At 39.8% G+C, this 14,421-nt stretch overlaps 1 protein-coding gene and 1 long non-coding RNA gene across 2 annotated transcripts in view; one reads left to right on the plus strand and one right to left on the minus strand.

The window, feature by feature from the left end:
* Positions 1-10,238, plus strand: part of LOC114649534 (synaptotagmin-6-like) — a 127,558-nt gene extending 117,320 nt beyond the window's left edge. The window contains exons 6-8 of the mRNA XM_051924769.1: positions 130-301; positions 8,841-8,991; positions 9,180-10,238. Of these exons, the coding sequence (XP_051780729.1) occupies positions 130-301; positions 8,841-8,991; positions 9,180-9,251 (395 nt within the window). The 3' untranslated portion in view covers positions 9,252-10,238. The remainder of the gene's footprint in view (positions 1-129; positions 302-8,840; positions 8,992-9,179) is intronic.
* Positions 10,239-13,544: 3,306 nt separating this feature from the next.
* Positions 13,545-14,027, minus strand: LOC127527211 (uncharacterized). The gene is made up of 3 exons (XR_007934519.1): positions 13,924-14,027; positions 13,674-13,783; positions 13,545-13,639 (listed from the first exon to the last, which is right to left on the minus strand). It is a non-coding gene; the product is annotated as an uncharacterized LOC127527211 (long non-coding RNA).
* Between the last annotated feature and the right edge of the window lie 394 nt (positions 14,028-14,421).

Below are 14,421 nucleotides of genomic sequence, written 5' to 3' on the forward strand. Positions count from 1 at the left end.
CCAAGGAGTATAATCATTCCCTTTTGTGTTAATCCATTGTGTAATATTAGAAATTCCTTTTTATGTTTGCATGCAACTTAAATAAGGTCATCTTCTGTTCCTGTTTAATCTTCCTTCCATCTTTTACAGATCCCTATGTGAAGGTGTCTTTACTCTGTGATGGACGCCGCTTGAAGAAGAAAAAGACCACCATCAAGAAGAACACTCTTAATCCCACATACAACGAGGCCATCATCTTTGACATCCCACCTGAGAATATGGACCAAGTCAGCCTTCTTATCTCCGTCATGGACTATGACCGGTAGGTGGTCTTCCACTACAAATGACACCCTAATGATCAGATCTGCTGTAGAGCTCGTGATGACTGTTAGAGGGCTGAAAATCAGGAAGGGTGGTGAGAGCAATCATGCAACAAGTAATGACACCATTAAGGATTGATGGAATAGAAAGGATTCTGTTTAATCATGAACAGAATAGAATGAGGAGAGAGAAGAAGACACAGAAGGGATTGGAGATCATAGAAAGAGGAAGTCTGAGTGAATAATATAGCATTCACAGATCCTCGTAATCCAGCGTCTGGTCACGAGGGGGTAGCCTATTGCAGCAGCATTAAGAATAAGACAGAACCATTGTGCAAAAACACCCCATGGTAACTGGGGATCCCGTTAATGCTCCATCTTACTCTGGTGCTGTGGAATTTAAATAAAATTTATATGGAGAATGCTATTACTTAGGATATGCGTATCTTAAGTGAAATAATCACATCACAATCTGTTACACACTCTGCAGACAAAAGCCATGCAACCTTGTACTCCTGACTAGCATCACGCACAACTGTCACCTTCCATGATGCCCACACACTTTAAGTCTACGTGACAGATGACTGTAGTTCAACTCTGATTTGTTGGTTCTGAACACTGACTTCCTTTAATGTGGCACAGATCAAAGCCTCGTCTCATTAGCATCTGTACATGTTTGCTGACTGCTGGGAATAGAAGTCCTCTCAGTAGTGATTCCAACAGGATCATCATCATAACAGCTGCTTTTTGAACAATACATAAGAAATGTGCAGTTTAAGAGCCTAACATGACATAAGTCTTCTTTTTTGTTTTTTAAGAGCCATTGGAAAGAACAAAACAATAAATACAATCTGACAAGACAAAGCTAGCCTCATGCTGTTCCCAGGCTGAATACTGTCGGTGTCACGGTATCAGATATCACTGTCTCGTTCTTCATGATTACTGTGATGATGCCCCACGTGTGCAAGCATTAATGTCTGTGTGGGTTCTGATTTATTCATTTCCTGTAAAAGTCTCTGCTCTCTTTCTTAAATTCTTCCGATTTTAAGAATGTGCTCTCCTTTCTTGTTGATGAGTTACTGTAACATCTCATTCCATCAAGACTGTGAAGCCCTCCCTGTGAAGAGCTTTCTGCACTCTGCTCACAAACATAGTAATGGGCAGTGAGTGACTTATAACATTATTTTATCATTTAAAGTCAGGGACCCCCCACAACAGTGATTTTGTAGGATTTTCAATGTCCACAAGGCTTATAAGGGGTCTCCGATCTTGTGGCGGAATCAATTCTGGACAGGGTGCCTGTCAATGGCAGGACCTACTCATTTACACATTCATATATAATTTCTGCAAAATACTGAAATATCCAGAGGAAAAGCACATAGATATTGGGAGGATGTGTTTTGTAGATTTGGAAAAAGCATATGACCACGTCAGGGTGGCATGATGGCGCAGTGGTAGTGCTGCTGCCTCGCAGTAAGGAGACCCGGGTTTGCTTCCTAGGTCCTCCCTGCGTGGAGTTTGCATGTTCTCCCCGTATCTGCGTGGGTTTCCTCCAGGTGCTCCGGTTTCCTCCCACAGTCCAAAGACATGCAGGTTAGGTACACTGGCGATCCTAAATTGTCCCTAGTGTGTGCTTGGTGTTTGGGTGTGTGTGTGTCCTGCGGTGGGCTGGCGCTCTGCCTGGGATTTGTTACTGCCTTGCACCCTGTGCCAACTGGGATTGGCTCCATGCAGACCCTCGTGACCCTGTGTTAGGATACTGCGGGTTGGATGATGACTGATTGACTGACTGACTGACTGACTGACTGACTGACTGACTGACTGACATATGACCATGTCAGTCGGAATGTGTTATGAAAGGTGCTAAAGTAATATAGGGTAACACGGCTGCTCTTATGTGCTATTCATTTCCTACATGAATGCAGTGAAAGCTGTGTCTGAATGCTTGCTTTGGGTGCAGGAATCCATTGAGGATTGTGGAGTTGTGAGGTTGTGCAGTTGGGGTGACTAGGGGTAGCATTGTTGCTTTATGCAGTTGATGTCCTTCTTGCTTCATAGGATTATGACCTTCAGTATGCAAATTGAGTGATTTGCTTCTCTGTGTGAAGCAGCAGGAATGAGGATCAGCACCTCCAAGTCATGGTTCTCTCTTGAAAAAGAGTGGCTTTCTCTTTCCAGGACAGGAGGTGAAAACTGCCTTAAGTGGAGAAGTTCAAGTATCTCAGAATCTTGTTCATAAGTGATGGAAGAAGAGAACATTATATTGAAAAGCAGTTTGGAGCAGAGGAAGCTCAGTTGCGGGTGCTGTATATATCTACTGTGGTGAAGCAGGAGCTGACTCTAAAGACAAAACTCAGTTTACTGGTTGCTGTATCTCCCTGTCCTCACATATGGTCATGAGCTGTAGATAATGGCTAAAAGAATGACATTGCAAATACAGGTGGCAGAAATGAGGTTTCTTCACAGGGTTTCTGAGCTGACACTCTGTGATTGGGTGAGAAGCTCCAGAATAGGCCCACTGCTCTACCAGGTCGATTTGGGCATGTCATAAGGATGCCCCCCAATGGCTACTGCTCCAGGCACATCCCACTGGCTGAAGATCCTGCGTTGGACCCAGGACATGTTGGAGGGATTACATTTCTTGGCTGGCTTGGGAATTCCTGAGAATTCCATATGAAAAGCTGAAATTTGTAACTGGGACCAGGGAAGTCTGGGCTGACTTGTTTGGTCTGCTGCAACCCTCACCAGAAAAAAATGGTCAGAGATGATGAGATGAGATGAGATAATGATCAGAATTAAAAGAAAATTATCAATATAGCTACAAAAAATTCTAAAGATATAAATACCCTCTAGAATCTCTGTATAACACATGAAACTGACCAAAAATAAAAATGTGTCTACTGAGCTATAGTGACAGACTGACAACACTGGTATAAACAAAACACTGACAGAATCACAGAGCTAATAAAACGCTGGAAAGAAATTCACTCGAGCAGTGCCCATCTTAGTTATACCTCCTCACTTGGAGATGCTGGACTTGAATTTAGGTCACTGGATTCAGAATGTGGAACGTCTTGGGATTCTCCCGGAAGAGCTAGAAGAAGTGGCCAGGGAGAGGGAAGTCTGGGCATCTCTGCTCAAGCTGCTGCCCCCACGACCCGATCTCGAATAAGCGGAAGAGGATGGATGGATGGATGGATGGATGGATGGATGGATGGATGGATGGATGGATGGATGGATGGATGGATGGATTCAGAATGCAGAGTGTAGCCATTTGAACCAGCTTAGTTTACGTAGTGACCTATCAGGGCACTTACTTTTCATTGCAGGCTCTTAACAAAGGATTTTTGACAAAACTGATATAAAAACTACACACGCACAGCACTAATAAAATCACCATACAAGACTGATGGCTTGAAAGGTTTAGTAAGTTTGAAAGGGATACAGAAGTACTGATGAGTCTAGAAGAAATACAGTTACTGTATGTTTATGGGGCCGATAGCAAAACCTATAATAATTCCAAAGAGGCTATTAATTTACACAAGCTTAGCATGGATCTGATAAAAAGGCTGAACTCACATAAGTAATAAAATACCAAAATGCTCACATAAATTCTCGGAGGACCAGTAATGTAATGCTAACAAATTCAGACTAGTCCTAAGAGTGATAAAACAATAACAGCATGGCAAGTAAAATACACAGACTGACGAAGAAATGCAAGCATAATAATAATAATAATAATAATAATACATTTTATTTAATTTAATATTGTCTTTATCAGTAAGGTGCTGCTGGAGTATGTGAATGCCCCCTTGGGATTAATAAAGTATCTATCTATCTATCTATCTATCTATCTATCTATCTATCTATCTATCTATCTATCTATCTATCTATCTATCTATCTATCTATCTATCTATCTATCTATATAATGCCTTTCCCATGCTCAAGGCACTTCACAGAGTTTAAGAAAGAATGGCAGGGTATACAGTATATAGCATTGTACTAAACCAAATAAATAAATAAAGAAGAGTAAAATAGTAATTCAGAGAAAAGCCTAACAGACAACATAATTGATTGTCTAGCACACACACACATACAGGTTACATGAGCATCTTGAGATTGAGGTAAACTGAGAGAAGGTAATAAAGTCAAGTAGAGCTAAAAGCCTTCCTGAACAGATGAGTTTTGAGTTGTTTTTTAAAAGAATTCATGGAATCAGCTGACCTGATTAATTTCGGTAGGTCATTCCAGAGTCTGGGCGCTATACAGCTGAAGGCCCTGTCACCCATGGAGTGTAGATTAGTGTGGGGCACAAAAAGATTGCCAGAATCAGAGGACCTTAGTGGGCAGTCAGGCACATAGTGATGGAGTAGGTCACTGATGTAGTTTGGTGCAAGGTTGTTTAAGCTTTGTAGGTTATTAGTAGGATTTTATACTCAATTCTGTAAGACACGGGGAGCCAGTTAAGGCGGAGCAGGATGGGTGTGATGTGCTCGCTGCTGCTGGTTCGAGTAAGGACTCTTGCAGCTGAGTTTTAAATAAGCTGGAGCTGTGATATAAGATTAGAAGGGGCACCTGCCAGTAGGGAATTACAATAATCGATGCAGGATGTGATAAAAGCATGGACAAGTTTCTCAGCATTAGAGAAGGAGAGGAAGGAGCGAACACGGGAAATGTTACGGAGGTGAAAGTAAGAAAGTTTCTTAATGTGATTTATGTGGGCGGAATAAGAAAGGGAGGAATCAAAAATGACACCAAGATTCTTTGCAGTAGAGGCAGGTCTGATGAGATCACCGCCAAGATAGACTGGGAAGGAGCTCATTTTATTAAGTTGCATTTTAGTTCCAATTTGCAGGAGTTCAGTTTTATTGCAATTTAATTTTAAAGAGTTCTGCTCCATCCAGGTTTTAATTTCACTAAGGTAGGTTGTGAGCTGAGAAAGCTCTGATGAAGTTCCACTTTTAACATTGAAATAGAGTTGAGTATCATCTGCATAAAAATGATAAGCGCAGTCCAAAGCTACGAACAATATGGCCAATGGGAAGCATGTAAATATAGAAAAGCAGAGGACCGAGGACAGAGCCCTGAGGGACTCTTTGTACGACATACCAGCATACCCAGACAACAACTAAAAATAGATGGTAGTACTGACATCACACGGGTCCACCGAATTAATAAGAAATAATAGGCATGTCCACTGAACAGATACAAAAAACTGGCATCACCTCTGCAATTAATAAAAAATGCAGTTTGTTATTGGACTTTGGCACCCAACCACCAAGTGTTATTCAGAAAGGATATAAAGGATATAACCCCAAATTATACTGAGAAAAAAATGCAGAAAAGCCTACAGAACAAGTTAGAAAATGTGTAAAGGTGTATCTGGAGACTTCCACCCACATTCACTGAAGGTTCATGGTGACTCTGCAGCTGTTTCAGTAACTTCAGTAAATTTAGAAATGAATTTAAAATAACAAATGAATCAGTAATTGAGGTCACACAGAACGCTTCTATTTGAAAATAGACAATTTAAAAAATTTGTTGATGCTTTTTAAATGGATGTATTTCAAGTTTCAAAAATTTGCACTGTGCGCAGCACTCGAGATATCTCAACAAAAGGCCAAAATGTTAACCAAAAGTCACAGTCAAAATTGCATCCAAGATCCAGACTGTTGATTTGAAAAATAAAATACAATGCTAAATTTTGTTTTCAATACAGAAATGTAGACATTACTGTTAGTGCTGCCACCTTAACTTGGAAAGCCTGTGACGTCACACCATGACGAAATCTGGTCACATGATATCAATGGCACAAGCAGCTGTAAATGATTTGGCTAAAACCATAAAAAAGCACACAAAATAAAATACTACATAGCTGAAAAAGAAATGCAAATTATCTACAGAACAACTTATAAAACAGATAATGCCACAGGATTACTTTGCAATGTAAGGTGTCCATAAAAGTTACACATAAATACATAATTGATCTCGCAATTGATAAATCTTTAACTTTTATGAGTAGGTTGAAAAAGTGCTATATAAATGTAATTAATCAATCAATCAATCAATCAATCAATCAATCAATCAATTAATTAATTAATTAATTGTGTTTGTCTTCAAAAATGGTATAAAAGTCCAAATGTGAAAATATAGAGACATATTTTCAAGCCTGATTTACAATGGACTGAGAAAGTATCACTTTCTGCACAGATTTTAAATGAATAAGTCAATAACCCATAATAACAATGTGACAACTCATTTTAGAAAGATTTGCTAATTTATTAAAAATGAAAAGCTGAACTCTCTCATGTAAGTAACTCAGACCCTCAATTCGGTACCTCGTAGTAAACCTTTTGGCGGCAATTACAGCTTCAGGCCTTCTTGGGTAAGTCTCTATGAGCTTTATACGCCTGAATTTCATCGGTTTATCTGATTCTTCCTGGCAGATCCTTTCAAGCTCCATTAGATATGGAAAGTGTTTACAAACTGCCATCTTCAGATCTCTCCTCAGATTCTTTATGCACTTAAGTCTGGGCTTTGGCTGACACGAGACAATCAGAGTATTGTCCAAAATTCACTCCAGCATTGTATGTGCTGTGCTTCATTGTTTTCCTGAGAGATGAACCATAGCGCCAGTCTGAGGTTGTATGCACTTTGGAGCAGGTTTTCAGAGGACCCCTCTGTATTTGGCTGCATTCATCCTTCCCTCAGTTATTGCTAGTCCTCCATGTCTCTGTTAGTGATGAGACCCTCCACAGCATGATGCTGCCACCACTATGCTTTATCATAGTATGGTTCGTAGGCAGATGATGAGCAGTGCCAGATACAGTGCTTGGAGGTCTGCCCAAAGAGTTTATTTTTTGTCTCATCAGACCAGAGAATCTTCTAATGCTGTTTTACAAGCTCCACATAGGCTGTCATTTTCCTTTTCTACCATAAACGACGATTCACAGATCGCTGCTGAGACGATTGTCCTTCTTACAGGTTCTCCCATCTCAGCAAAGGACTTCTGAAGCTCTGTTAGAGTGACCATTGGTTGCTCAGTTGTTTTTCTGATCAAGGCCCTTCTTGCCCTGTTATTCAGTCTGGCCGGAAGGGAGAACTTTAGGAAGAGTTCTGGTGGTTCCAAATGTCTTCCATTTCTCAATTATTGAGGCCACTGTGCTCCTGGGAACACTTAAAGTTGTAGAAATAGTTTTATCCCCATTGTCCTGATTTGTGCCTCACCATAATTTCATCATGGATGTCTTCAGAGAGTTCCTTGGACTTCATGGCTTGGTTTTTGTCCTGACATACAGTGTGAATTGTAGGGCTTTATATACACCAGTGTGTGTCTTTCTAAACAATCTCCAGTCAATTCAGTTTGTCACAGGTGGACTCCAATCAGGTTCTAGAAACATCCATCCATCCATCTATCCATTATCCAACCCTCAATATCCTAACTACAGGGTCACGGGGGTCTGCTGGAGCCAATCCCAGCCAACACAGGGCACAAGGCAGGAAACAAACCCTGGGGAGGGCATTCTAGAAACATCTCAAGGATAATTTAAGCAAATAGGGCATACTTGACCACAATCTGAAGTGCCACAGAATAGGATCTGAATACTTCCTCTATAAGAATGAATATTTCGGTTTTTGATTTTCAATAAATTAGCAAACCTTTCCAAAAACATCTTTTGACTTTGTCAAAATTGATGGGTAAAAAAATTTAATTTTTTTCATTTGAAATTAAGCCTACAACACAATAAAGTGTGCAGAAAGTGAAGGGATCTAATAACTTTCTGAATCCACTGCATAAAAATATTGAAATAATTAATGTATTACTAGTAAAATAAGGTGTTCTTTACACAACACTGACAAAAACGTACCTGAGGAAATACTGAGGAATAAAGATTTGCTCACCAAACTAATAAAACAAACTCTGATAACTCTATAGGACCCCAACCTAATTCATATCAGTGCTGCAAGGGACCCGAGTCTATGCTGGCAGCACTGGGGGCAAGGCAGGAAATAACACTGCACAGGATACCAGTACATCATTGGGCACACAACCACACTTGCTAACCTGCATATATTTGAGAGAAAAAACAATATGGACAGAGGGAAATTGTGCAAACTCCACAGAGAAGGTGACTGGGCTTGGGAGTCAAACACAGGAGGCTTAGTTTATGAGGCTGCAGTGCTAACCACTGTGCCACCCTGCTTTCTTAATGGTATCCATAACTAAATACAGAGCTAAACATGACAATTATATAGGCTGAATGAGTACTGCAGATATGCATATGGAACACTTAAAAATAGAAACATGGCAATGAGAGAGATAAATAATATTTTTCCAGAACTTCAGGTGGCAAAATGGTCTCAAGATATTTTAGTGTTGCCTTATACTAAATATTAGGTGGAACCTAGGACTCAGAAAAATGTACATTTATGTGAAGGTGGGATGGCAGCATACTCTTGAATCTGCATTAGCTTATGTTCCTAAGACCTTCCTGTGGACGGCTTGATTCTTCGCTTTATCTTTTTTTTTCCTTATTTAGTGTGGGACACAATGAAATAATTGGAGTCAATCGAGTTGGAATTAATGCAGAGGGCCTTGGACGAGACCACTGGAATGAGATGCTGGCCTATCCCCGGAAACCAATCGCTCACTGGCACCCCTTAGTGGAGTCAAAGAAATCTGTGAAAGAGGTCAGTTACCATTTTTTTAATTTGGGGGCACACATTCTGAGAAAAATAATGAAGAAGACACAGTCCCAGGCGTTATCAGTTAAAGGATTTCTAAGTACCAGAAGCTCTGTAATTAATACAGTTGTCTGGTTTTCAACTACCCAGATCATTCAACCAAACTCTGTGTTCATTTTGTATTTATCTTTCAGTGGCAAGGCCGCACAGCAAGCTTTGATAGCCAGGGATCGTGTCCATCTCCTAAACCACCGTCCACCCCTTGAAAGGACATCATCCAAAGGAAGACCCCGTAGCCACTGCCAGCATGGATCTGCCCCTTTCTTTTCACTGACATCATTTCGCCCAAGGACATCTGTAACACCTCGGATACTGAAACAGTCAACAAGGACATCACCGGTGTAACAAACCTAGAAACCACTTCACAACATGGTATGGTGCTCAGTCCAAAGACCAAGAGCAATGCTGTTTGGAAACTCTGAAGCCATCTTCTTCAGTCTACACGGTAGCAAAAGCCCCGCCATCACTCCACAATTATTCATAGTTGCATCAAAAGGCAGAAATACTGATTGGAGGCTTATTCGTGTGGTACAAGGGTAGTTGTGCTGCTTGATGGTTGTGGTAGAGCTGGTCTGGGTAGCATTCAGAACACATTCATCCAAAGTGAGGCCATGACATCACCTGCTGGTCACTCCCCATCATTCATAATGGAGTTGTCAGTTATGTAGTGTGATGGCTAGCAAGTACAGTTGACTCCTTGCACTTGTGTTTCTTCCAGATAGGAATAATATTTCTTGGCTTAAAAACTGTTAATTGCATTTTTGTTATACAGGTATATAATTTGACCAGTTTTAATTCTAAATTGATGCTCTTGAGCAGTTCCCTGCAAATTTCTTAAATAATGTCCACAAAACCTCTTCCAGATGATCTCTGGACAATCCCATGTTTCTGACTAAACAGGCTACAGGAAGGTGTTTGTGCATTTACCCTGCTAAGATCAACAGTGTCACGGTGCTAAAAGATCTGTGATTTCAAACTGAATGAAAAGCTTGTATCTCCCATCAGCTTTGCAAGAATCCACTATATGACTCTGGGTCACATGACAACCAATAAATGCTGTGATTGGTTTCCTCATTAGGTACACTTGTCTAGTACCGTGCAGTACCCTATTATGTTCCCAGAATATTCTTTGAACCATGGATACCAAAAGGTACTGTTAATATTCCTTTGGGATTTTGGTCCATGCTGATTGAATAGCATCACACAGTATCTGCAGATTTTGTGGCCACAGATTCATACTGCATGGCCAGCTCATCCCAAGGTGCTCTGAGATCTAGAGACAGGGTATCAAAACATACTGAAGTCACCGTCATGTTTATCCACATTAAGGTGTTTATCCATCTCTGCCCATCTTAAGCTGTCATGTTCTCTGTGATATTGTGCATTATCCTTCTGGAAGTATTCATTTGAAAAGGGTTGACTGTAGAAAGGTTCATTCAAAGGGTAGACAGATGGCATTTAGAGGCTTAATGTTTCTCAAGAAAACCTTCAGACTGCAACCAATAGTCTGCACCGTTTACACAAGGCAGGGTAGATCTATTGGATTCATGCCTTTATGGCTAATTCATGCATTTATGGCTAATTCTGACCCTGCCATCAGTATATTATAGCAGAAATTGAGATTCCAATCTTCAGTCACCTAGCTCTGGTGATCTCATACTCATTGTAGCTTCATATTTCTGGCTTTAAATGACATGAGCAGAGACCATGCAACCAAGGGGTCCAGTTATTAGTGACAAGCCAGCAATTAAAGTGAAACTGAATCAAACCTTTGTGATTTTGTTTTAAAAAAAAATAATAATTAACAAAACTATACCATTACATGACCAGGAAATTTATGCCATTGACCCCAGAAGAAAGGTATTTCATATACATGAGACACAAAAATAACTGGAATGGTAACAAAAAAATAATATTTATTGATGAATTACAGCATTCTAAACATTGTCACCTTCTATACACTCCCCCTCCTGATCTCTACACCGCTCCATACGTATCTTCCATTGATTGAAACAGTGCTGGAAGTTTTCTTGCTTGACACTCTTCAACAGGCTTGCCATTTCTGTCTTCACTTCATTCATTGAAGAAAAATGTGTTCCCTTCATGTCACCTTTGGTTTTAGGGAACAAGTAACAATCACAGGGAGCTAAATCAGGTGAATATGAAGCATGATCGAGGACAGGAATGTTTTTGTCAGTCAAAAACCGTTTTACAGAAAAGAAAATTCACGAGAAATTTGATGTTTTTCACCCGACATTATCGTGGCAACTCGTGTAGCAATTGTTGTGCAAATACTGACTGGGCTATTCACAGGCTATACCTAGCCAGTTGGTGGTTTGAGAGGGCATCTAGGAGGAGATATAGTTCTATGATTCACATCCAGCCGACCTCCAGATGGTTTTGCAGGAAAGCCCCAAGCCCGGTCCGATTATTTTTGTGTCTCACCTCTTACATATAAACTTTTTTTCCCCCTTAAATGTTTCCATCATCTTTAACCTTGTAGTAGTTGCGAGGCTGGGACTACAATTCCCATCATGCAGCAGGAATTCATCAGAGCTAATGGGAAGATGGCATTATCAGCACACACAAAGTTTAAATAACAGTGGCAAAAGTGGGATCACCTCTAAGATGCAGCATTATTTTCATAACTAATTATTATAGCCATTTCGTTGCCTTGCTAGGAGTGCATCTTTTTGTCTCGTTGTTGTGTTTTGCCATATTGAATTTTCAAAACACACTTTATCCTCATTCATTTTCATCTGGACCCTTTTCTGCGAAATTTACATTTTCAAAGGGATGGGTTGTGTTACCAAACTCTGAAGGAGCTTTCTTTCCACCTTCTTCATGAAATCAAAACCTTAAAAACTGAAATAAAAAAGCACCTTCTTCACAAAATTGTATGCAAAAGGAAACTGTTGTTTTGCTCATCACTTTAAAATTTTATAATCATATTTATATTATATTTTTAAGATTCAATCTGCCAGGCAAGGGCTATGGCAGTGTGGTGTGTGTTGGTCAAGTGTACAAATAGGAAGGAATTTCATTGCACTGTGTACACGTGACAAAAACTCTGAAATGAATTGATGACATTACATTTTTAATCAAATCAAAGCCTCACATTTATTTTTAAAAGCCAGCGCTATCATATCCCTGCATATCATTAGTAAGGGCGATAGAGATAAGCCACAGTAAAATAGAATGAAGTGCAAGTCGCTGTTCAGAATTGGTAGAAAACAAATGGCTGAGGACAGTCTTAGTAACTTTTACTGCTTCTTGATGGTAGACATTAACTGAAATCTATTTTATGATAAACAACTTTTAGATGTTGATGCCAATACACAGTAATGGTTTGTAGCAACTTTATAAATAAACTTTGAACAAATAAACTTTAAATCATCTTTATAACTATTGAACATTGCTATTGGTGCTGTCTATGGTAATAATATGGAGTCTTGCAGCAATCCTTAAGAAGCAATATTCCTTTCATTTCACCTTCCCCAAACTAAAAACACTAAAAACTGCAAAAAAAAGCACCTTTTTTCAAAATTGTATGAAAAAGGATACTTGTCATGTGACAATAACTCTGAAATGACACTGTTGACGCGACATTTTTTATCAAAGCAGAGCCTCACATCTTTTTATTACACCCCTGCATAACGTTACTAAGTGTGTTACAGATGAACCACAATGAAACAGAATGAAGTGTGATTTTTTAACGCATGCTGAGCAGCTGTTTAGAATGTAGTAGAAATAAAATGGCTGAGGACAGAGTTAGTAACTTTTACTGTTTCTTAATGATAGACATTTATTTATGCTAAAGCACTTATAATTTTAATATTTAATGCCAATACAGAGGTGAAATAAACTGCATTAATTCATTTAGAACCATCTTTACAACATTATTGAATACCAGTATTGGTGCTGTCTATTGTAATAATACTGAGTCCTGAAGCAGTGTCTGTGAAGTCAGGCCCATCACGGCAGATGGTTTCTGCAGTTTTTGGACAGGAGTTAGAGTAACAGTGATTGTAGTCCATCTACTTAAATGTCTGACTTACATGTTCATAGATTCTTTTCTGCCCATCGTAGATGTAAAGAGTTGTTATTAAGGTGTGGTGGTGATTCTGAGGCTAAGGATCTGCACTGGTATCTGGAAGGTTGGGATCCTACTCCACTGGGCCCTTGAGCAAGGCCCTTAACCTGTAAGTTACTCCATGGGTGCTGTACAAAGGTCTCCAAAGGTCATGCGAAAGGACAGTTTCCCCTCAGGGATTAATACAGTGTACCAAATACCAAACAAAATACCAACATTTCTTTGAATTTTCTGTTGGCTTGAATGGGTCTGATCTCTCTCATTAAAAAGTTGCAGCTTACTGGATGCTTTTTGGATATTATTAGACCATCTCTGTAAATGCTAGACACTGTAGTTTCTGAAAGTTCCAGGAGGGGAAACTGCTTCTGAGGTGCTGGAACCACCGTATCTGACAGCCACAATCATACCATGGTCAAAGTGTCTTTGCCATTCTAATGTTTGACTCTAATGTTAAACCTCTTGAACATGAGCATATATGTTGAATTCCAACCATGTGATTGGCTATTTGCAGGAGCAGGCTATCTGCCCGAATGACCAGGTGGACTTGATAAAGTGACCACTGAGCAGGGAGAAAAGTTGTGTGCTCTTACTTAAGAGATGAAGCCTTTATAAAATCTGAGTTATCACCATTATAGTCTTGGCCTTCTAATAATAGTAACAATAATAATTCTTTACATTTATATAGTGTTTTTCTCACTACTCAAAGCACTCTACACACAGGGAGGACCTGGGAAGTGAACCCGAAATCTCCTTACTGCAAAGCAGCAGCACTCCCACTGTGCCACCTGTGAGGTCATACATCTGAAATTCATACAAAATTTACTGTATCAGTTATGATTGGGTTGGCCTTCAGTTAAGTGATTTGCTCTCTTCACGATTCTTCTCTACCAAACAGCTGTTGAGCACTATTTTCAAGCTCAAATTATGTACTTCTGCCAATTCAAGCCCTTTTTTTTTGCTCATTGTGAGGTTCCTTTCAGGGCCATGATGACAACTAATGAACACTGGGGTTGTTAAACCCTTGATCTCCTAAGATGACCTTTACAGGTTACCTGCTTTGCCACAGCAAGGCTTCTTTTCTACAGACAAAATCATCTCTGTCTACATCTACTGTGTAATAAAGCTATGCTTCTAGCCTGGTGAGTAAACCCAAGAGCTTCATGCTCTTCTAGATATATCACTGACATCCTATAAAACATGAAATTCCTAATGATATTCCTATAAGGGATTTGTCATAAGACCTTGTGGTTCCACATCTGTCAGGCCAGATACCAGAGTCAAGC

Source organism: Erpetoichthys calabaricus, chromosome 3, assembly GCF_900747795.2.
Source record: "Erpetoichthys calabaricus chromosome 3, fErpCal1.3, whole genome shotgun sequence".
Classification (NCBI taxonomy): Eukaryota; Metazoa; Chordata; class Cladistia; order Polypteriformes; family Polypteridae; genus Erpetoichthys; species Erpetoichthys calabaricus.